We start from the raw sequence: 24,560 nt of genomic DNA on the forward strand, positions 1-24,560 counted from the left end.
TTCACTGAACTCTAAGTGCTGCACATGGCAAAAACAGCAGGTCAGTGAGCACCTTGCCTGCCCCAGGAGCAGGAAGAGTCAATGTGGAGGACAAGCACTGGTCTCCTGCTCGTCCCACTTACCAACACACACAGACAACGAGGACATACAGGACTCAGCACAAAGGAGAAATGCCTTTCTAACAAATACAAAGCAGTGACCTTAACACAGTCACAGTCACAGTCACAGTCATAGTCCTCCTGTTGTTCATCGATTTGCTTGAGCAGGTCCAGTAACGTCTCCATCGTGAGACTTATTGTTACTGTGTTTGGCATATCGAATACATCACGGGTAGCTTGCCAGGATCTGCCGTGCGGGCGAGATACTCTCCGTAGCTTGCTGGGCTCTCTGAGAGGGGCGGAGGAATTGAACTCGGGTTGACCTTAACACAATGGTTAAAAAAGTGCTACCTGTCTGATAGGTTAACTGCACTAGTTAGCAATTACAATTATTTTCTTATTAAAACAAATACAACTGTGAGTGCGTGCATGTATGCATGTGTGTGTGCATGCGTGCGTGTGTGCGTGTGTGTGCGTGTGTGCATGTGTGTCTGTGTGCGTATGTGTGTGTGTGTGTCCCAGATGAAACTCAATCTACCACTGAACTATACCAGTGGCCTCACTGACAGTTTTCCAATCAGGCAGAATCTTCACAAGCAACGGTTTGCTGCTCTGGCTCCGCTGTAGAGAATCAGCCTGCTCTGCCTCGATGGAGAAAAATGAACAGTCCTGGGGCATCCCAGTACATATTCTAACGTTTATCGGATCAGTTCAAACCAGTTCTGCTTTATTTATTTCTATGCCTAATACCAGAGGAGCAAGCAGCTGGTCTCAGAGTATGCCCGTGGTGAAGAGCAGGTTTGTCCAGTGAGCACGGAGAGTAAGGTAAAGGTAAGGTAAAGGCCCTCCCGTTGATCGTCGATTTGCTCGAGCGGGCCCAGTAACGTCTCCATTGGAGACTTTGTTGTTACTGTGTCTGGCATATCGAATACTCTCGGTAGCTTGCCGGGCTCTCGAGAGGGGCGGAGGAATCGAACTCGGGCCGGCCGTGTTGGCCGCGTGTAAGGCGAACGCCCTACCCGCTGTGCTATCGCTCCAGCCCGGAGCGTAACAGATGTTATTTCATAAATTCCCTTTGCTGACCGTTCCCTGATCTGTCTCACCTGATAGCGGCCAGAGGTTTGGGGAAGCCAAGAGCAGCACACCCTTTCATCCTAGAGAGCCACAAAAGCAAAAAGCAGTAACAAAAAGGGCTTTTCCTTAGGAAAATCCATTTCAGTTTCACATCTTTTTTTTTTTTTCTCTTTTTTGGCGGTGCCAGGAATTGAACCCGGGCCTGAGGCATGCAAGGCAGTTGCTCTACCACTGAGCTGCACCTCAGCACCTCTAAAACGTCTGAAGAACAGATTTTGGGTGGAGTCTTGGGAGTGTTTTCACAAAAGAATAAAACATGTTACCATAAATCTCAGGGACAAGGGTTCTGGGATTCCAGAACATCACTGGAGTCCTGACAGTGAAGTTGAGAGACTGATCTATCATCATCCCGCAAATTCCCCCTTCCTCCTTATCTGGCTTCAGTAATGAGATAAGCCGCGGCACTCCTCGGCTTTGCTCAGTTTTGATACGCCCCGGTCTGCCGACTCCCACTGCTCCCCCGTTCTGGATCTTGACTAAAAAAGGTGAAGAAGTACTTGGGAGACGACCTCAGGGCCCAGCTCCATAAATCTTCATCTGTGTCTTTCCTAAAATGGCATGCAAGCCCAAACCGGCAACAGATGGCATTCAGAGAGAAACAAGCAAATAAACAGCCCCGCACGGGCGCCCTCTCCGCAGCAATGTGCTTGCCTTCTGCTGGGACATGGCCGGCCCCAGGTCACAGCAACCTTTTACCCAAGAACCTTTCCAGACGAGGCCATCGCCCCGTGCCACACACAGAGGAGCAAGGCCACCACACCCCATTGGTGGCCTGCTCTGGCCCGGCCCCTTTCTCTAGGGAGGCGGTATCTGGGCCATTGCAGACTCTCCTTGGGAACAGGCGCATGTGGCCCATGCACGTAGACCAGAAAGAAGATGCGAGCTGAGCTGGCAGAAGGTCGCCTTGGAAAGGCCGCGTAGTTCAGTTCCAAACCACACATACTTGTGCAGTTAACAAATGCAACAGGGGATGCTGGTCCACAACATCCAGGCGGAGGCCAAGGCGCTCGCTGTCCTCCGCCCTCCCTCATCCCCCCCTACCTTCCCAAGAACTCAGGGAGAGCATGGACACCTCGGGCAGAAGCGAGGTGGCTGGCCTTTTTGGAACGCCTGTACATACTGACAAGGAGAGGAACTTGGAAGTATCTTAACCTAGAAGAACCGGGCGGAGGGAGAGGGGCTATAAATAAAATCCTGTTCAAATAAACACGAAAGGGAGCCAATGTTTCCTGTAAGGCCACTTTTCCAGGGGATTACTGGAAGGAGTATTCTTTCACAGCTTAATGGCTTACTCTGCTATCATCTGCTTAGAATTTGGGTCATTTAAAACAGAGACGCTGAGATCTAAGCCTTCACTTGGATAAAATATTACAGAGGAAGCAGAAAGTCTCATTCCAAGTGCAGACTCTGAGGCAAACTCTTGGACTCCTGGGTTCTATTCCTGGCTCAGTCCCTGCGCTCAGGTCAGTCCTCGGTCAGAAGCTCGCTTCTAATCCCTTCAAACCATTTGTTAGTCCTTGTTGTCTAAACAGCGGGGGAAAAACCCTGAGTAACACCCCTGGATCCTGTTCAATCAACTGGGATGATTGGAGATGGTTATAACTCACTTCCAAGAAACCTGTGAGATTTATCCCTTGATAGAACTCCTAGGTTCTGAGGCAAGCACAGTGTCCTCGGAACAAGCCCTTCTCTGAAACACTTCTCCACCTGCTAAAATCGTGCTGCTCCTTTCATGGGACTTTCAAAAATAGTATCGCCCTGGATTCTATAGTTCTTTACAGCTTCCACTTTGAAATAACTGTGAGGGGTTCAAACCTGGAAGGCTGAATACACAAACAGGTACACTCAGGTCCAATTTCTGGATGAAACAACAGAGGCTGGTGAGGTGAGTGGAGGTGGCCAAGGTTCCATGCTAACAAGTAAGTTTGCAGGCCTGGCTTGTTCTTTTTCAGGCCAAGTACTTTCTTCTCTAATGTGTGGATCCTCCCAATCATGCTACTTTTGAACCTGGACAGATAAACTGAGGAGAACTGACTGAAGTGTTCCGAAAGGGCCCCGAACACCTTTTCCTGGCAATAGTGGGGAAAGGGTCACATATCACTGTGGCCCCAGGAGCAAGGATCTGGTGTGCACCCCACTCGGCTCTGACCCTCCCGACACAGCTCGTGGGGGGGTTCTCTGAGAAGACACGTAGCAGGTGCAGAGCTGCCACTGCTGCACTGACATGACCATGGGTCCTGGATGGTCAGGCTGCTCCTCTGTGGGCTGTGGCCACAGGAGCGAACAGCATGGCCAAGGTTCCCTGGGAGATGCCGATCGCCATGGGGGAGACTGCCAGTGAGTCTGTTTCTGGCATCTTTACATGGCATCTCTGGGACCCCCCTCCCCCCCCCCCTTTTTTTTTTGCAGTGCTGTGGATTGAAGCCAGGGCCTTATACTTACAAAGAAAATGCTCTCTTTGGCAACTCAGCAGTCACACCCAAAAGCCACCCCTGGCTGGTGCCAGGTAATCTCGTCATCGGCCACCATCCAGATTGCATGTCCTTTTCTCCCGGAAGGGAGCATAACATGACGCTCGCCATAACCATGCTGCCGGACCCTGCACCAGGCTGTTTCACTCGGGACACCCCAGAGCGGGGCAGGTGAGAGCCCTCTCCGCCCCAAGGGACCCACCCAGCCCCAGCAGCCGAAAACCTACAGAACCCAACCACCATCATGCTCATGGCCGCTCTCCACATGCTCGGTACGAGCCTCACTCATGAGTGAACCTTTTTCTGGACCGTGTGGCTGCATTTATGGCTGTGTGGCACTTTAGAGAACACAATCTACTCATATTCCAAGAGTACTGCACCACACTTTAAGGGATTCAAAGTAGGAGGCAACTAACCTTACAGGGAAATACTCTTATTATTTCAGTTCTGCCTTGAGGCAGGATTGAGGTTCAGGATGGAAACACCCTAAATATGTTGATAGGAAGGTGTAATGGTGGTGGGATTGGTGTTTGAATATTAAATGTAATCAAATATTGTGAACTACTTTATAAAATAAAAAAAAAAATTAAAACATAAATTAAAAAAAAAGAAAGTGCTCTCCCACAAGCTCCAGATTGCTGGACATGTGACATGGAGTGTGATCGCTTCTCTTCACCTCACAGCTACTACTCAGGCTGTGGGCTTCACCTCAAACCCACTTCCGAGAAAGCCTACTGACCACAGGTGAACCAGTCTATTCTCCCTTCCCCTTCTCAAACTGCACAATCTCAGCACAATCTGGAAATCTATCAGTCACTGACCACGATTCCAGCAAACAATTATTAATATTACCATTTGTTGTTGCCCTTCTTTATTGTCTGCCTTTGGCGTCCAGAGATAGCTTGCTTTCTATTGTAGTCACAACCCTGAGCTCTTAGAAAATTTCAAGCATTATTGGTTGTCTGAAAATGAAAAAATGGCATGTGCGTGTCTCATATCTCCTGGCAGATACGAACTGGAACCTTCCATGCAAAAGCTGGGCAACTGATACAAATGATGAAAAGCCTTTTCCTCCTAGGGCTGGAGAGATAAGACTAGGTTTGAGGCACAGACCTTGCTCTGGCACACAGGGTACAAACCTAGAGGCCCCTGAACCATACAGGGTCTCAGAGGTCCTGCACCCTTAGACCCTCACATTGAGCTACTGACTTGGTTTGTTGAGGATCACCAGGAGGATCTCCCCTACTCACTTTCAAAAAACAAAACAAAACAAAACAAAACAAAACAAAAACTTCTTTCCTGTGTAACAATCTTTCGCACCTTTCCTTTACTCCCAAGAAGAATGTAAAGGTGGAGATGTAACTCAGGAGCACATCACATGCTGCGCATGTGTGATGTCAGGGGCTCAAGTCCCAACACCAAAAGAAAAGCAAAACTTCATGAACCTCCCAAAAAGTTGACACCATTTAAAACTAAGAGGCAACATGCTAGTCAATATTCTCAAAGTCTAGAGCAGAAATATTATTTTTAAAACGAAATTCCTTCCATCCTTTTAGAAGCCAGCCTGTCTCAGGGTTGGAAGGAGGGCCCTTCTTTTCCAGTCCTTATGGGCGTTCACTTTACTTCAGTGTCCTAACAACATAGCCGAGGCTAGACTTCCTCAGGGCTGAGCAGACAGACAGGAAAAACTAACCAGAAACACTTTTGAAGTCTCCCTGTTGTCCCTCCCTCAACTTTAGAAATGTTTCAGAATATACTCCAGGACTGTCTGAGCTCTGGGCCTGAGATAGGATATAACTCAACTAAAGCAAATGTTATCAATCTGTCTGTAAGCAGCAGCTGCTTCCGGGCGGACGGCGGGCGGTGTTCCAGCCACAGAGCCAACGCCCCGCGACAGTCTAACATCGCCCCCACTGCAGTGACGCGCCATACGCAAGGCTTCCTGGTGACAGACAAACGGATTCATTTTAATTGGGAATGATTTCATCTCGAGTTCTAGTTGAGGGAGGGAGCGCGCGGTCAGGTGCAGACAGGGCCCCGGCCTGAGGCACTAATTCATGTAGGGAGTAACTATTATCCAGGCAGGGGGAAATCTTTCTGAGCTTAAGTGGAGTCCAGCTTGGCTGGGAACTGTCACATTCATTACACCCTTTGTTGATAAGATCCCCAATTAGTCACTTAAAAAAGAAGGTTGGGGGGGGAGGGAGGTTATGGCTAAAATAAAATAGGCCACTGATGTGAAAGAGTAAAGTTCAAGTTCTGTGGGGTTTGGAGCCACATGGGCGGTTGCTGATCTCCCATCTCTACTGATATCAGGGCAAGCCAGCCTCCCACAGCAGGACTGCCAGCTTCCCTGGACTTGAAAGTGAAGAGGGGAATCAAGGAGACAGACTCATGTGAAGGAGAGTCGAGACCTAAGCCATGAAGCCTTGGAGCAAGACACAGCTACAGCCCAACAGTTTTACAGCCAGCAACTGAAGGTATAGTTAGTTTGGGGGACAAGAGAAGTTTGTAAGAAAGCAATTCCTAAGTACTCTGGGGAAAACATTTCATGTGTCTCTGTGTGTATGTATGTGCGTGTACGCGTGCGCGCGCACAAACAGACACACACACACACACACACACACACACACACACACACTACCACCACCACCACCACCTCCGGCATATTAGCTGTCAAGACCAACATTTTAGTTACATTCAGTCTTAGTATGGATTCGAAGAGGTGGCAACCAAGGCTGGAAATTGCAAAGACCATCCCCGCACACACATCATCCCTCATCCCCTTGACCACTGACCTGGGGCCACTAAGTGTGGCTGTGTCTCTCACGGCCTGGGCTGTTTCTGATGCAAAATCCAGGGCGCCTGCCACAGGCTTGGTTACAGTGCCAACAAGCCCCTTCCCAAGGCCAGATATGAAACCGCTGACACCCCCTTCTGTTTTCACACCTTCTACTGTTGAGGTGATAACACTGGTCAATCCACCAATGATACCTAATGAAAAAGACAGGGACTATTGTAAGAAACCATGGTTGAAAGCAAAAGAGCTTAAAAGAGCGTTTTCCAAATTGGGCAATACCTCCCCCCACCCACCCCGGGGTGCTAGACACATCCAAGGGGCCTCAAGGGTGTTGAGGGGAACAGTGTTATTTGATCGCTCAGACCGTATATTTCCAGGAGGAGGAGATGATTTTTTTGTTTTCTCCCGAAAAAGGCAGGTGGCTGGTAGGTCAAAGAAGTTTGGGAACCTCTGATTTAAAGTCAGACCCCTTGAGTTAGTGCACCTGGCCAAGTAGCTTAGGGGCAGCACTGGGTGAGTCTCCTGACAGGCCACAGGCCAACTTAAGCAGGGAACTGGCAGATCTGTCCACAAATCTTAGAGGCCAAGGATATATTTTCTATATTAGCTGAAAGTCTTCAAATTTCTCAAAATCAAGGAAAAGCTCCCCACTCCAGGATATGGGCAGCAGCAGGACCATCAGCAAAGAGGCAAGCAGGAGGCCCCAGACTAGAGCACCAGGCTCTTGGAGAAGCCAGGCTCCCAGAAAGAAAAGGCAGAGAGCACTGAATGCAGCTGCTCAGGGGTGCTGGGGTGCCAGGACTGGCTGCCCACTAGGGGCCGAGATGGGGTGAAGCCCCCGCCCGCTTTGCTGAGATCCTAAAGGGCAAACAGAGTAGTGACATGGCCTTGAGGGAAGGCACCCCACAGCCTCCCAAGGCAGCCAGCACCCTCAGTGGAGTAAGTTCAAAAGACCAATCCAGGCCAAAGAAACATCTTGAAAGTTGATAGCAACAGACCCAAAAGAGCCGGAAGTTGGTGTGGGTGAACACAGCCAGCGGCAGCACGGGCAGAGGGTTCCAGGAGCGGTGCCAGGGCCACTCACGGGTGTTTACCCTTTCACGGCAGGGGTGTGAGGAAGCTCTCGGGCCTCTTCAACTTGAGTGAGACAGATGGGCCCAGGAAGTCCCTGGGTGAGAACGCACTAACAGCTCACAGCGCCTCTTGGACTTGGGGTCCAAAGTGAGGCAAGATTCCCTTCCTGACTGAGCTTGACACATGGGTCCTCAGACAAGGGAAGTCAGTGACCCCGAGACTGGAGCAGACGCCCAGTTTTAGACCAAGGAGATGAAATGGATTCTGGCTCTTGTCTTCTAGGAGTATTTTATTTTGGTTTGAAGAAAGGTTCTCACTCTGATAATAAGAGCTTAATGGATTCTGCAGAAACGAGGCCTCTGGTTCCAGGGTCTTGGGCTGACCTGACTGGCTCCTAGTAATAGGAGATGCTGCCTATTACTAGAGTGAGCTTTGGGGTAATTCTGCAGAAGAGAAACTCATTGTCCAAGCACGTCACTCAGTGTCTGAGCACACTGGGGTGCTCATCTACAAACTAAGGAAAATGAGGCTTTTCGCCCCCTGCAACTTAAGGATGCTAGTGAGACAAAGGCAAAAACATTTCATATTCATCAAAAAATAGTCTCTCTGATGGTTCAGTGTGCTACTATTAGATAGGACGCTAGGCTATGACTAGGATTAAATCTGCAGCTCTCGTTGACTGCCTAGCAATCAACCTTTAAAGTCCATAAACCAATTAAGTTCTGCCAAATATGACTTCTAGCTTCCCCAAGCTGGGTGGGTTTGGGAAAGATAAAGACATTTTTTGGAGGGAGAGGGAATCACATGCAATGGTGCTCAGGGACCCACTTTCTGTGGTGCTCTGGGACCTGATGTGAACACCAGGGTTGGCTGCGTGCAAGGCAACTGACTTAACCCCTGTACTATCTGGCCCAAGCAAAGGTATTTTTATCCAAATTTCACCATTTGGAAAGTTGATAAACTCTCTGGCCCAAACACCATGTTCCAAGCACAAAAAGACATATGTTTTTTAGAAAAATTATTATTCATATGCCTTCTTCTTCCTCCAAATGCAGATAATAAAAACTGGATCAGTCTCAATACTCCAAACAGCTTCAGACTCTTCCTAAGACTCTGGAACAAATAGTTCAGTTTACTGTTACTAAGCAGGACCATCCTGCCAGGTGTCACAGGAAGTCCTGCAAGCACAGAGTGGCCAAGAAAATGGACTATCTTCTCCACTGGTCATTGGGAGCTAGCAGGATAGCAAGACACACAACACCCAGGCTGCTGTGTCCACGCTGACCATCATCACCTCCATCTGGGGACAGGAGACCTGGGCCAATGGCATCTGAGTTGGGATTTGCCAGCTGAGTAGGACTTTGGCTGGCAAAGAAGGAGAGGGCAGAAAGAACATGTGTGAGCAAGACCTAGGAGGTGCGTGTGGCCAGCAGCACGTGTCTCTAGGAGCTCGGTAGGGTGATTGTATTTCTGAGGGTCTTAGAATCCATGCTTTGAAGTTGCTGAGAAAATGCAACTTAAGGGGTTGGAGCAATAGCACAGCAGGTAGGGGGTTTGCCTTGCACGCAGCCAACATGGCCAACCCAGGTTCGATTCCCAGCATCCCATATGGTCCCCCGAGCACCGCAAGGAGTAATTCCCGAGTGCATGAGTCAGGAGTAACCCCTGAGCATCGCCAGGTGTGACCCAAAAAGAAAAAAAAATGCAACTTAAGTGCAAAGAAATCAGAAATAAAGCACTAACTGTTCAAGTTTAAGCAACAGGAGAGGCAACACAGTTGCATCGTCACCTTCCTATCTTGGGCACCTAGATATATGATCCCTGTGATCTAATATTTACACAAGACTCAAAAACATTAGAGTCACCACCATGGCAGGTGATGTCAAGTTCCCTTTGTCTGGGGGTGGGACAGGAAAGATAGATGGGAGGTAAGCAGAAGGCTTATAGAAAGTTGACAGCAAAAGACCTAAAGAAGCCGGAAGTTGGTGTGGGTGAGCATGGCCTGCAGCAGCTCGGGGAGAGGGTTCCAGAAGCAGGCAGAATCCCTCCAGAAGCGAGAAGGGATTTGGCTGCCTAAACATTTTGGCACTTTGGGGACAGAAGTCAAAGGACAGGAAAGAACTGCAACCTGCATGACAGTTTGGAAAGAAACCAAGAGTTCTCACTGGCTACACCACTTCAATTACCAGGAGAAAATGAGGGCACGGAGAAGGCGGGAAGATACTCCGAGACTCCGGGCAGGAAAAACCCACTAGTATCAGTGTTCCTACTTAAGCCCTTCCGAGAAACTCTGTGACCTAGGCTCATTCCTCTGCAGGCTGCCAGCACGTGACTTACCGTGTGCCAGGCCATGGATGCCGGCCACCAGGTGCTCGCCACTCGTGGCCGCGTGGTACCTGATGTACTCCCGCTCTGACTGATGTCGATTGTCCATTGTCTTTCCTAAGCCATCTGACAGTGTCCCTGCAAACTGGATGAATTGAGAATAGAAGGAAGTGAGATTTAAAGTCACAGCAACATTTTCATAATTTTAATTGCTTTATAGAAATGGCCAGCCCTGCTCCTAGCTGGGGCTCAGGACACGCTGAATTACAGGCACTGTGTACGCAAGGTGAATGTCTGGACACATATACGCTGTGGCAGGTTTATACTGTAGACACAAGGTCACAAAACGACCAATATGCCCTAACAACCTCTACACTCCACAACTCTAAAGCAAATATGCTAGAAAATGGAAAGGCATAACAAAATGGCCTGGAGTAGAGAGAAGTGAACTTTGGGGCTCTAGTTCCTAAGGACAGAGGCATTTTACTCCATCCGTAGCATATTCGGATCCGGTGGATTAAGAACAGCAAATGTGATGAACTTTGCTCTTTTTGTTCAGGTCTCATAATTTTCAGAGACATCAGCAGCACTGAAGTAATACCTACTCCCTCCCATACAGTCAATAATTATCTGTGCCTACACGCCAAGCCCCATTTGTCAAAAAAGATGAAGTATCTGGAAAGGTTAACAGGTTAAGTCACCTTTTGGAGGAAGTGGCAGACTTGAACTCATGACTTCAAATGTAAAGTCCTCCCCCACCAATTAGAGGGATTTTATTTATCCTGGCATACTTTAACCAGAGAAGCTGTCTCATCCATCACAACTGGATAAAAAGGGCATAAAACTCTGTTTTGTCACAAGACAATTTGAAAAGGTTTAAAGTGACAGTTAATAAACCACAGGGTACTTATCCTCATCATTCAGGCATAAAAGGGAAGGATATCAAATATATAATTAACCTTCTTGGGAAGGATCTACCAAAACAAATGGTTTAAGTGCCAATGACCCAGGACTAACCTTTCAGAAAACTCACAGGAATGTTATTTAGATAGAAAAGCTCAGTAGGAAGATCCGAGGCAACTGCTGCCTTGCAGATCTGGAGAGCACCCTCAGAGTCAAGACGGGGGTGGTGGGGAGGCGGGGACCTGGTTCATTCTAGTTTATCCTGGTTTGTCAAGAGGGCGGGATACAGACCTGGCCTGGAGGCCGTGAGTCCTGCTGCTGCTGGCTACAGGGACAGGTGAGTTCGGGGCACAAAAGCGGGACTGAGCAGCAGAGCTGCGGTCCCCTGGTGGCAGGGGTTCCCGGAGCTGTTCTGAGCTCAGGCAGGGACAACGAAGGGCACAGAAAGTGGGCGTGTGCTTATTCACTTCTGCCTTGTCTTCCCCACTTCCCTTCTTGCCCAGTTAGAGAAGTTAAGGGGAAGGCGATTAACTTCCACCATTTCTTTAGGTGAAAGTCTCTGAGGGTGTTGCAGAGCCTACACTGACTGGGCTCTCACCAGGGACCCCAACTGGGAGCTGCCCCAGCCAGGAGCACGTCATCTGCTCGGGCCTCATTCTCAGCCTCTCCAGTCCGCCACCGTGGAGCCTGGGCCAGAGGCTGCCCCTGAGCCTCCTGGAGATGGGAGAGTCCACGGTCCTGGGGCTACACTCGGGATCGTGGCTCCGGGTACGGAATCTGGCTAGCATTTGGACTGTGTTGGTCAGCTGCAAGTCCAAGGAGGGACATTCTGCATTGTTTAAAGAGAGACTGTGAAAAAGTTCAGACTACTCAAACACTGGAAAAAAAGTCTGAACTCCCTTTTGGAGCATATAAACACCTCCCTCCAAATCTCAGATGCTGACTCTGAGATTAGAGGGCAGGGCCTGGTGGTCTTCAGAGCCCGCCCCATCCCTGACACCATGTGACTCTCATCAGAGACGGGGAGGTCTTTATTACGCCTCCTCTCCAAGCCCAGCATGGGCCACAGTCCTGCAAAGGGCACACACAGCCAGGCCCACTATTCCACGGGCAGGACACTTCAGATGTGGAAGGGCAGTTGGAGAACTGGGACGACAAATGTTCCTCACTCAGGGACCGTTGGCTGGTTCAACAGGTTGAGCACATGCTCTGCGTGCCAGAGTCCTAGGTTCGATCCCCGGCACTGCATGGTTCCCCAAAGCACTGTTGGATGTGGTCCCAAGTACAGATCCAGGAGGACCACTATGCATGTCCCCAAAACCAAGAGAAAGAGTCTAGCCATGTCCTGGAATATATGAGCTGCCAGTGTTATTCAGTCAAATTCCAGACGAAACTATCCCCCTTGGTACCCTGGATGCGATGCACACAGGCCCCCAGGGGCCTGGGCTCCACCATCAGCGGCCAGGCTGCTGCAGGTCTTCTCAAGTCTCACACTTTTCTCCAAGTTCCAGCCGCCTACCTGGAGATGAGGTTTCCCTGAAAGAGGCATTAATAGGAGCCGGCCTACCTACTTCTGGGCTGCTAAGTAAGAAGTAGACTGAGGAGCCCTAACAGACCCCTAGAGAGTGCAGGCACACTGCCCAGCGCCTCTCCCCCTGCTGCAAACATACACGTTTCAAACACATCTCGTGTCCAAGGACTGCGAGCTGACCAGGGTCCAAAGTACCAGTGTCCACTGACTCTGCTACTGTGGCTCCCTCTGTTCTTCCCACAAACACAGCCTGAGCCCAGGAGGCGGGGTGTGGTGGCCTGCGCGAGCACATTCTCCCCAAAACAGTGGCAGCGTCCACTGGCTGCTCGGCTGTGTCGTCTCTGCTGTGGACAGGCACCTGCACCTACTTGCTTCTGTTTGAATGGCCGCTTCTCTGGCTACTCAAATCAAAACAAAACAAAACAACAAAAAACCCCACTCACACACACCAGCTGCACATATATATATATATATATATATATATATATATATATGGTAAAGGTAAAGGCCCTCCCGTTGATCGTCGATTTGCTCGAGCGGGCCCAGTAACGTCTCCATTGGAGACTTTGTTGTTACTGTGTTTGGCATATCGAATACTCTTGGCAGCTTGCCGGGCTCTCTATATATTATTTTTTTGCCACTGGTTAGCTGGAGCCACATATGAGACACGAGCCAGATATGAACCACAGCTAACTACTGAAGTCTTTCGTCCTAAAAAAGATTCTGAGAATTCAGAAGATGAGGGAGGATTCTGACATCTATGAGCCAACTGAGCCCATCCCGAGGAAGGCCAGGCAGCTCATGCAGGGAGAGAGTTTACAGAAAGCCAGGCTGAAGCTGGTGAGGAACGGCAGCATGGGCAAAGGTTGGGCCCGGGGCCAGCCCACTGAGCTTCTGTGTCTCCAATTCAGGGCTCCAAGAAGCTGCAGCCTCCTCCTGCTGTGGGCACTTAGTCATCCTCATCCCAGCCCTCACTCCCCACCTCGGTGGGAAAGTAAATCACACCCTGTATCTTATTTCTCTCTCAGAGACAGAGGGAAATGAGGAGGGAGGGGATTCCAGTAAGCGTCTTTATGGGCACCCTCTGGCACTGGTCTTTTCCAAGGCTGGGAAGTATTACTTCATCCATGTCCCTGACATGACAGAGGGTCAAACAAAGCACGGCTATCCCCCAGGAGGAACAACAATGTGCAGACTGACAGGGACAGGACACATTCTTCACCACCTCTGTTTGTACTGGTGGCTGAATTTGTGTCAAGATACGCTGGCAGTAGACCATCTCCAGCATGCCCAGTGGGGAGCAAATGGGGGGGGGGGGCGGGGTAGGGGTGAGGCTGGGAAGTGACAGGTTTTTCCAATGAAGAAAAGGAATCCCAATGCACTGCGAGGAAACAAGACAATCGCCAGGATACAGGGAGAGCAATTTCGCCATGCATCCAGGCCCCCGAGCATGCCAGGCTAGTCACCGAGAGTTGTAAATCACCAGCGGTTTCCACCGCCTGCCTGCAAAGGCCCGGGCCAGGAGGTATGTAATGGGGCAAACCAGAGAGTCAGCCTGTGTGCAAATTCGGTGACCTTTAATAGCCACAAGATCATGAACAAATACCAACCTCTGTGATGCTCCTTTTCCGCATCTCCAATGTGGGAGCATGAATGCCAGCTACAGGGAGGCTGTAGGAAAGCACTTAGTCCATACTCTAACACAGACAAGGCATGCAACAGAAACAGTGTGTGTGTGTGTGTGTGTGTGTGTGTGTGTGTGTGTGTGTGTGTGTGTATTTTCTGGGGGAGCGACATCAGGCAGGCCATATCTAGTGGTGCTCAGGGGCTACCTCCTGGCTCTGTACTTAGATATCACTCCTGGGAATGCCAGTGCCTGGATCAGGGTGAGCTGAGAGCAAAGTAAGCGCCTTACTCTGGTACTATCCCTCCAGCACCCCCCAAAGAGTATCAGAATAGCAGTTCCTTCACATGCAAAATGGGACCAAGCAGAATGCCAGGTCTGTTGCAAGGACTCAGTGAGTTAGGGTACAAGTGGGTTAAGCGCCCACCAGCGAGGCCTGGCCTCCAAAGTAGCAGTGCCGTGGTGGGCGCTGTGCACTCAGGCAACATGCAGATCCCCAGATGAGCTCTGAGGCCACCTTCAGAAGGAGCACTTGCAGAGACTCCAGCCAGCACAGCTCATTCTTAGCAAGTTCAAGGCCACAAACAACCCGAGGCTGCCAGAGAATACGGTCCGAGTGAAGACGGAAGGTTCCAAGGAACGGAATGTCCTTCAGAAAACCTGCCATTACCCTGGCACAGCCAACGACAACGACCTCTGGACTTCCCTCGCTCGGCACACTCCACGTGGCAGTTCTGGCCACACTCTGAGCTGTCCACAACTACAAAGCCCTATTTTCAGCAAGGGCAGAAATGTCAGAAGGGTTCAAGACGCTGGTTCTATGTGCTGAGGTCAACACCCCACCCGAAAGCTGAGCCCGGGCTGGGGTGTTTTTTTAAGACCGAAATTCAAGGAGATGCTGAAATGGTGCAAGAGAAAGGAATTCACACTGTGTCCCTCTGTTCTGTCCTGCAATCGGTTTTCCCGGCTCGCAGAGGACAGTCAGCAAGCCCGGGATGCCAGAGATATCTGGCCCATGTAACTGGAGCCTGAGCCTGCATTTCTCTCCCTCCTCTGGGCTTTGGCATTCACTTATTTACTGATGGAAATTTCCTCTTTACTCTCCTTGGCCCACAGAGCAACTGTGGGTGACAGTATCATTCCTGTCACCAGGGCAGATGGCGAGCATGGTTAACAGGAAAGGGGAGAGAAGAGGCAGCACCCTGGCAGGGGTGAATACTGCCTGGCCGCTGCCTGAGGTAAGCAGAATGCTGTGCTTGCAAGAATGAGAACCCCATGGGGCAGCCGGTTATAATGTGGCCAAGAGGAAGAGCCCAGGGGTCACATTTCTACTGTCAGTTACGGGATATGTCTCCTGGGGAAAGTAGCTGAACCTCAGTTTACCCATGTGCAAAAAAAATCAAGGTACTCTACAGAAGGCAGCTTTGCTGGGTACAGGAGCGCATGCAGGGTGCCTGGTCCTGTTTGGCACATGACAGGTCTTCAATGCTTGCAAGTTTCTCTGAGGTAGCCTGGAAGCTTCCACTGCCAGCATTTTGTCTCTGCTGGTATCTGCACAGGAAAACCTCCCGCTGGAGGCTCTCCCAAACCCTATGTTACTTCCAAACTTTGGCTTACCCAATCACAGTTTCACACTGTTGAAATGTCCAGAGTTCTGAAAGAATTTTCCAGGCCTGAGTTTTGCCCTTGACATGGAAAATCCCCTTCTGTGATCCAGGTGAGCACAGAAAAGTTATAGGGGAATATGGCGCCCACACGCAGTGGGTTCCACCACCAACAGCCAGGCCTTGTGCCATCAAAGGGTTGAGGGGGCGGGAGAAAGGCAATTAAAAAAAATGGCACAGAACAAGCTGAGGTCTGGCAAGAACGAGGCCTTTTTGGACCCTAGATCGCTATCCAGTAGAAGTGGAGCAGGTCTGTCTGTTTTCAGTTCTACCGGGTTGTAATTATGCACAGCCCTTGGGCGGAGAGGTGAAGGGGAGAGAGGGGGAGAGGGAGAGGGAGAGCGAGAGAACGAGAGAAAAGGAGAGAGGGAGAGGGAGAGGAGAGAGGAGAGAGAAGGGGGAGAGAGAGAGGGATGGAGAATGGGTGGGAGGGAGGGAGAGAAAGGGAGGGAGGGAGGGAGGGAGGGAGGGAGGGAGAGAGAGAGAGAGAGAGAGAGAGAGAGAGAGAGATTCCAGAGGAGAGACCCTGAATGAAGGCATGAGGCCATCTGAAAGCAGGGCCCACACTCTACAGCAGGTACAAGCACCACTCAGTGACCTTGGCGGCCTTTCCCTCCACTCAGCCTCTGGAGATGGAAAAGCACTCCCCCCACCCAGAGACAGGCACCATGTTGCCATTTCACGGATAAACACTTATCAGGCAACTGACTCCTCTGCAGTTAAGAAACAAAGTTATCCAAAGCCACCCAGAATTATCTCAGCACACAAGGTCCAAACATAAGCAACAAAGTCAGACCTCAAGATTGCCCCGGTTCTTAACTAGCCCAAGACACACGCCTGCTGAACTGGCAAGTCACTGTTCTGCAATGCTGACCCAGATCTGAACTCAGATGTTGTTTCAGATTAATCGAGAAGCTCAGAGGACCTTGGGAGCACTCTTCTAGCAGGATTTTGGTTTCCCTTTAAAAAGGATTGGTGGAGGGCAAGAGAGATGGTACACAGGGTAAGGCCTTGTACACAGCGGCCCTCCGTCTGACCCCTGGCACTATACACGGCCCCCGAAATATCACCAGGAGTGATCCTGTTGCACAGCGCCAGGAGTAAGTCCTGAGCACCAACTGGATGCAGTCTCCCAAACACTGCCCCCCCTTTTTAAATGTGGTACTGTGCTCGAAGGCTAAAAGCCAGACAGGCAGTATTGGGGAGACATTTTCCACAATAGACAAGTGTCATGTAGGTTTTTGTGGAGGGAAAGCTGAGATTGATTGTCCAGTGCACGGGGTTGGTTCAATGGGCTGGAACATGCACTTTGCATGCCAGAGGTCCCAGTTCGATCCCAAGCACCCAACCAGCAGTAGCCCCCGAGCATGGACCAGTACAGCCGAAACAAATAAATAAACAAACCTGAAAACCCCCTTTCTGCAGGCAAGGAGAAAGAAACAATGGATGTATCAAGTCTCCCTCTAGGAACAGTCTTTCTGTCATGCTATCAAGTGTTTTCAATGAACCAAACCAGGACAGACCTTATGAGCAGGTTCGAGAAACATCCCTGACGTGGCCAGAACATAAAGCCTGGTTTGGCAGAGAATTTATTTCAACTCTAGGAAAAGACACACACTTGAAGAGGTGAAGAGTACTGCTCCCTACTCCACCACTAACACCAGTTGGGTGAGCTCAGCAAAACATACACCCCTGACAGGTATAGGCATCTGTCTACACAACTGCTGGAGTGCCACCCACAGCAGTTCTGCATTCACCCAGAGAGCCCCTGGTCTCAGAGATACTCTGGGGGAAGAACACAAAGGCAATGTGTAAATGCCAGGGGTTATGACTGCAAATTCTATTCTTTCTCCTAATGCATGTTCTGCTCCCCCTTTCTCCCCAACTGAACCCTGCGTGTCTCATCCTGTAACACAGGAATCATCTTATACCCTTCTGGAACAAAGGGAAGAACAAAGGAGCCAATTATAAATAGACTTAAACCTCAAAACACAGAAATTTAGAAACGCAACAGAACATTTTCACAATAGAAAAAGAAGCTCAAGCTTATCTCATTCCCAGTCATAAGGACTTCATTCTTGTACAGTACTTTGTATTTCAGATGAATAGAAATATTCTCTTTCATGCCAAAAGCCTGGGAAGAAGGAGCTGGGTGACATCAGAGAGAACAATCACAGGTGCTCAGCACCGTCTCAGCTGAACTTCTCATGGAAAAAGTCAGATATGCTTCAAGGGTTTAAATAGCTTGACGGTTTTAGAAAGCAATCTATTCTGGATTGTTACTGTCTTTCCAGAGGAAACTAACATGCTGGTTCTTACAATTAGCCTATTATGGGAGTGGGTGGGATCACTGGGGGAAAGTATAGACACAAAGGCCAACACTTCACTTCGAGGTCATGCTCAGGGGAGCTGGTTGTTAGCTGGGGGATGGTGCGCTGGGAACAGTCTGGGCAAGTTAAATCACGCGGGCTCCCTTCTGGGAGCAGGATGGGGAAATGGGAGGCAGCTCAGATCCAAGGTCCTTAAATCAATGCCAGTCTTCTTCTTCTTTATTATTATTATTATTATTATTATTATTTTGGTTTTGTTCTTAGGCCATACCCAGCAGTGCTCAGGGTTTACTCCCGGCTCTGCACTCAGGGATCACTCCTGGTGGTGCTCGGGAGACCCGATGGGATGCCGGGGATTGAACCCAGGTGGGCTGCCTGCAAGGCAAGTGTCCTACCCGCAGTGCTCTCACTTGGGCCCCAAGTCCAGCCTTCTTTCTCTGAAGACATGGCTAGTCCCAGGGCTGGACTTTAAAAGGGACTCAGATATTCTGCCCTTGGAATGGACTAGAATAAAACTGCAGTTGGTCTCTTCTCTATAGCTCCTCAGAAGCCTCTCAAACGCTGGAATGGCTCCTGCATTCCTTGGCAGCCCTTCGGCAGGCAGTCTGACCTCTGCTATCTTTCAGTCCCACAAATGGGGACCTGGGAACAGACATTCAGAGTTCACGCCCACCTACTTCCTGCAGATCTGGTGTTTTAAAAGCCTGCTGAATTAGCCATTCCCAGGTCAACAGATTTCAGACCTACAAAACAGGTCCTGGAATGAGGAAGAAAACATGACCCAGCCGCCCTTTCTAAAGATGACGCAATGCGCCCCTTCTGATGCCCTGTATTACATTCGAGAGAAAACCTTCAATTACTAGAAGACAGGAAAATAAGAGCTCTGGTTCAATGTACTTGCTATTTAAGAGAGAGTTAATTAACCCTTATTTATCAAAGAGATCCACCCATTTTCTTGTCTAAACAGAAATGATCCCATAGCACTGAGTTTCATTAAAGGCTTCTGTTCTGGTATCACCAGTCTCTACCACCCTTTTAATCTCCTTCGACAGCCCATCCACAAGAAAAGGAATTCTTCCTTAAGGTTCTTCCCTAGAGGCATTAGGCTCTCACCCTAACCGAAATGCACATCCCACTGGGAATTTCTTATGGCCAATGAAAAACTCAGAAAACTAGTGAAGACACAGTGTGTGTGTGTGTGTGTGTGTGTGTGTGTGTGTGTGTGTGTGTAGGGGGGATGCAAAGAATGCCTAAGCACTGGACACTTGCAGAAAGCAAGAAGAAATATAAATCCTCTTTGAAGAGAAACAGCATTACGCAGAACCTCAAAACTTTTTCTTACACAATGTGCAACACTCAAGAAGTTCACTAAAAGTTACCAAATATGTCAAACAAAATAACTAAAAACTAAGAAAAAAAAAAACCCAGAGATGGTCACTCACTCTCTGTGAGCCAGACATCAGAGTTGCCAGACACAGGGTTTAAAATAGTATGATAATAATTAGTTTTAAAGCTTATGAAAGCAAAACAATTTTACCAGAGAACTGGAATTAAGATGTTCAGAAAAGGATAAAAGAGCAGGCTAGAGCCCCAAAGGGGATTAGTGAACTGGGAAAATAAGTTAGCAGGAAATAGCGACATCAAAATAGGCAGCAAAACAAGGAGGTAAAGATACCGATGAGAACATGAGCCATCAGGAGCATGGTTTTGACCAAGACCACCTTCCACGCAACTGAAGTCCTCATCAGAAAAGAGATCAAAGCACAAGAACATCATTGGAAGTGACTTAGGCCAAGAATTTTCCAAAACTGCCCAGCGAAAGACATCAAACTGCCAATTCAAAATGTTCCACACATCAGCAACAGCAGGACATGATTGCTGTGAAACATGAAAACTACAGACAGAGAGCGACTGTGAGAAGCAACCAAACCAGAGACGACCCAGCACCTTCAGCAAAGCGACAGACTACTGTCAGGGGGATGACCAGCTAAGGGTGGAGAGGGATGCGCCAGTCCAGACCCGAAAACTAAGTAGAATGGCCTCCACAACAATAGGGCAAACAGATGGTCTCAGAAAAAACCCTGAGACCCAGGAACTCTGCTCGGCAGTCTGTCAGGGAGACTCTTGATAAGTGCTCCAGAAACACGCAAGCACGTGTGCAGCAACATTCCACACAGGGGAACAGTGGCACAGCCCAAAGGCCTGAGAAAGCGAGAGAGAAAAATGGTGACACTCACACAGTGGCAGACGGCATAGTGAAAATGAATGAGCTACAGAAACACACAGCAACAGATCAACACGGACAACAAAATAAAACACTGAGTAAACTTTTTACAACAGGCAAAGAGGATATGTGCTGTATGATTCTGGATGTAAGTTCAACACAGGCAAACTATTTTGTTTGCTTTGGGTGCCAGGGATCAACCCCAGGACCTCACACATGAGGCACGTGCTCTACCGCTGAGTCATATCCTCAGCCACAAACCAGTTTAAAAATAAAATTAACTTCATTGAAAGCATGCCTTGGGGCCCGAGAGAGAGCACGGGGGTTAAGGAACAGGCCCTGCATGCAGCTGACCCTGGTTTGATCCCCGCACCCCCACGGTTCCCTGAACATTGCCAGGTGCATCCCTGGGCCTCCCCCCGCTCCCAGCACCTCTAGGTGTGATCTGGCTACTACTCCCTAGTATCACAGGGCCTGAGCAGCACCACATCCTCCAGCTGAGAACTGCCAGGTGGGGCCCCCAGGCCTTCTGAGCACCCCTTGAAAGCATCCCCGGCCCCCAAAAAAGTAAGAAAAAAGAAAACAGAGCTACAAATAACTACAAAGAGAAAGGACAAATAAGAATCTATTCAGCGGTGGTCTCTGTGGTGGTTGGGGGTAACCCTCACGGACGATGGAGCACCTCTGTTCTCCACTGTCCGTCTGCAGGGAGGGGCTGGGAGAGGCCAACCCTCACTGCCCGTGAGTGCTGGAGGCAGGACCAAGCTGCCTCACTGAGTGGACAAGGGCAATAAACCCTGCAGTAAGAACACAGGGCAATTTTAAAGAAAACAGCACACTGCAATGTGTACATTTCGGTAGTATGCATATGTTCCCAGCTCCTGGAAAAGTGACTCAGGCCCCTGATCTAGGGCATAAGCAGCAATCTGCAAAGGCTCGGGTGTGGGGTAAGGACAGAGCACATTCCTCGGGGCCAGAGAGCACAGGAAGGATGCGTTGGCCCTGGGTAAGCCCCTGAGTGCCACTGGGTATGACCCCAAACTACCCCACATAAGGATGTGCTCCTTCCTCTAGTTTAGCTTTGGCTAACGGAAAGGGTGAGGGTCTAGAGTGTTAGTACAGCAGAGAGGGCGCTTGCCTGGCATGCGGCTGACCCAAGTTTGATCCCCAGTACCTTATGTGGTCCTGTGAGCCCTGCCAGGATTGATCCCTGAGCAGAGCCAGAGAAGCCCTGAGTACCACTGGGTGTGAACCCAAAATACAAAAAAATAAAGAAAAGAGTGAGATCCACGTCCATTAGTTCTGCAGTGGACTCCGGGCCACCAGGGCTGGTGAAGAGTCTTGAGATAGCTGGGCGAAAACTTGCTCTAAAACCATCAACTCAATACCTTTTGGGGCAATCATCCCCCGGAACAAGAAGGCCAGTGCTAACTCCCTGCAATCCTGAAAGTGAGACCCTCTTCTCCAGGCTGGACACTCTCCCCAACAGGGCTTACTGCAAGGCGCAGGCCAGCCTGGTCAATGACTCTCAGAAGAACTTCAATGCCCTGAAGGTTCCTGTGCCAAGAGGATAAATTTACTGCGTGGGTGGATGTGAGGGAAAAAAGATGTGAAAAAGCTGGGCTGAGTTTCTGGCACTCTCCAGGGCCAGGATGTAGGAGAACCAGAAGGAACTGGAGAAGATGAAGAACATAATCCCATTTGATCAGATGACCACTGAGGACCTGAATGAAGCCTTCCTGGAAACCAGGGAGAAGTATCCCTATTTGTCTCATAAGCCCACTGAGAGTTTATAAACCTGAGTCAATTACCAACCCCAGGCATTAAAGAGAATGAGGTGGGGGGGGGGGGGGGGGAGGAAAAAGAACAGGGTGAACAGTTGATGAACTGATCAAACGCGCTCAGTCAGGTTAATTTTCTAAGCATGGCTTAGGGCTGAATGGCAAACCTTGCCTGGGAAGAGTCCAAATTGGACAGAAGGACCATGCTGAGGAGGAGAACCCCACTGCCCCTCCCCTACCGTCCAGTCCAGCAGATTTACTGAAACCTAAAGGCCTGTCCTTCTTTCCAAGCCCTCAGCTTGCTAGTTCTGGACTTGGGGAATGTGAATTTCCTGTGAAATCTAGCTGCTGAGGCTGCGTGCCAGAGGCAGCCCAAGACACAGTCAAATGGGGGAGGCCACTGTGATAAGAAAGGCCCGAATGGCTGACGGGCAACTTCGATGCCATGAACAGACCAGGATTTGATTTTAGCTCAAATCACTTACATGCAAGTTAGGGTTGGTTTCTCTGGGGCAGGTCAAGGGAGGTTTGAGGCCCTATATGAAAGGTGTGATTACTGTACCCACAAAGCTGAAAACTTTCTGCAGAAAGTTGACATCTGACCTGTGCAGATGGATGATGGGATGCTGACAACAAAAGCAAAACCAAAAAATCAAAACCCAGTTGGGTTTCTTCCCTGAGAATGTCACTTCCACTAGCTTAGGGCAGAAGGGAAGCTAGAGGGATGTAAAATCACAGATTTATCTTTCCACGAAAGGCTCTGGAACTGAGTGACATGAAATCCTTGTCCCCACGACTTGCTATCTAAAGCGTGGGATCTCCCCAAGGACTCCTGCTCCATGTCCCTGAGCCCCTCCTGTTCCCCTGCTCCAAACACACTTCCTGTCAACAAGACAAGCATCTTCCTCATCTTGGGGATGTGGAACAGGTTCGGGCCTCAGCAGGGGTCTTCCTCTCCAGGAGAAACAGGACAGCAACCCCTTCATAGCCTCTGCTGGAAGCACACAGATTCCAGACTTAGCACCTGGGGTACTTCTGAGTTTGCAGCAGGACCTTCTCCCTGCTGGACAGGGACAGTGAGCAGGTAAAGAATTGGGTGCTCACCATGTCAGTTTCGTCAGTGGCTCACACAGAGCTGGACATCCTGGGTTACCTGTGGGCAGCTGTGAACTTACTACCCAGACACATTAAATGCGGCTGCTTGCTAGTACACCGCATGTAATTCTACACACAGTTAGCTGTATGCATGGAGCTCAGAAAAGCCAAAATGGCTTTGCCAGGAGTACTGACCAGGATTAGAACGCTCCCTGTCCCTTATCCATGGGCCTGCTGCGGTTGGCAGAACAGCTTCAAAAGAGCAAGTTCTACATCAGAGGACACGCCTGGAGAGGACAGGAAGAGTGACTCAGATTCTCTAAACTCCAGATTCCCGCAAACAGGGTGCCTGAGAAGGGCCCATGGATGAAGCTGACAAGGGTGTGCCTGCAGCACTGAGACTCCTTCACAAGCTGGTGACAAGGTACACGAGTCTCAATGTCTTCACAAGTGAACAGGGGCCAATACCTAGGCGATGCCTGTGAAGACAAAGTACCCAATGTGTGTGCAGACTTGCAACAGTCCCATCAGCTGACCACACAGATAAAGCCTTGAACACAAGCCCCGTCCCGTGCCTGCACCCCGTGACCAGATCTACAGAGCAATACTGCACTGTAGCACTGTCCTCCCATTGTTCATCGATTTGCTCAAGCGGGCCCAGTAACGTCTCCATTGTGAGACTTGTTACTGTGTTTGGCATATTGAATAGTCATGGGTAGCTTGCCAGGCTTTGCCGTGAGGGTGAGATACTCTCGGTAGCTTGCCAGGCTCTCCGAGAGGGGCGGAGGAATAAAACTCGGGTCGGCCCGGTCGGCCAGGTCGGCTGCATGCAAGGCAAACACCCTACAGAGGACTAAAGAAACACAGAAAACACGATCGGAAAACACCACCATTCACCGAAACCATCTATTCCACAAACTGCAGGGACAGGGACCCAGACCCACTCTGAGAACAGATTGTGGAAGACAGGGAAATGCAGGCAGGGAAATAACAACATTAACATTGTTGTTAGCCCTTATCGGAACGCGGACAAAGCCAACTCCCTGACAGGGCAGGATGAAGGAAGTAGGCTGGGAGGCTCTGACTGGAATTTCCTAGCCTTGTAAGCATGCAGAACCCGATAAGTCTCGATGTTCCTTTCCACACAGTCAGGCTTATGTGCAATGTATCAAAAACGATAGGAGGAAAGCCTGGTTTTGTGTTTGAACAAAACTGTTTTCAAGAAATGTGTCATTATTAGGGAGATTAGAAAACAGCAGACTTCAAAAATCCTGAGGCCTATAAATAAGTTGACTGTTAGGTAGCATGAGGCGGGAAGGCGGGGGCCATGGGCAAAGGAGAGTAGGGAAATTCAACACTTCACTGAGGGACAGGACAGAGCCAGCACCTGGCATGTTCGAGTGGCAACAAGCTCAGCCCACAGCCCCCTGCCACACCAGCACCCCACTTAGCAGCGAAACTCGAAAGCACGTCCCATGAGCAACAGCATGCAGCATTGAAATTACC

The 24,560-nt window shown here is 49.7% G+C and overlaps 1 protein-coding gene and 1 pseudogene across 4 annotated transcripts in view; one reads left to right on the plus strand and one right to left on the minus strand.

Annotated features, from left to right (window-relative positions):
* The window catches only part of VPS13D (vacuolar protein sorting 13 homolog D), a 263,887-nt gene that overhangs the window by 39,235 nt on the left and 200,092 nt on the right, over positions 1–24,560 (minus strand). For all 4 annotated transcript variants that reach the window (XM_056111005.1, XM_056111004.1, XM_056111003.1 and 1 more), the window contains 2 exons: positions 9,915–10,047; positions 6,502–6,697 (listed from right to left, as the gene is read on the minus strand). In XM_056111005.1, the coding sequence (XP_055966980.1) occupies positions 6,502–6,697; positions 9,915–10,047 (329 nt within the window). The remainder of the gene's footprint in view (positions 1–6,501; positions 6,698–9,914; positions 10,048–24,560) is intronic.
* Positions 13,075–21,974, plus strand: LOC130020258 (ATP synthase subunit d, mitochondrial-like; annotated as a pseudogene).

Source organism: Sorex fumeus, unplaced genomic scaffold (genome assembly GCF_029834395.1).
Source record: "Sorex fumeus unplaced genomic scaffold, SorFum_2.1 ptg000011l, whole genome shotgun sequence".
Lineage (NCBI taxonomy): Eukaryota > Metazoa > Chordata > Mammalia > Eulipotyphla > Soricidae > Sorex > Sorex fumeus.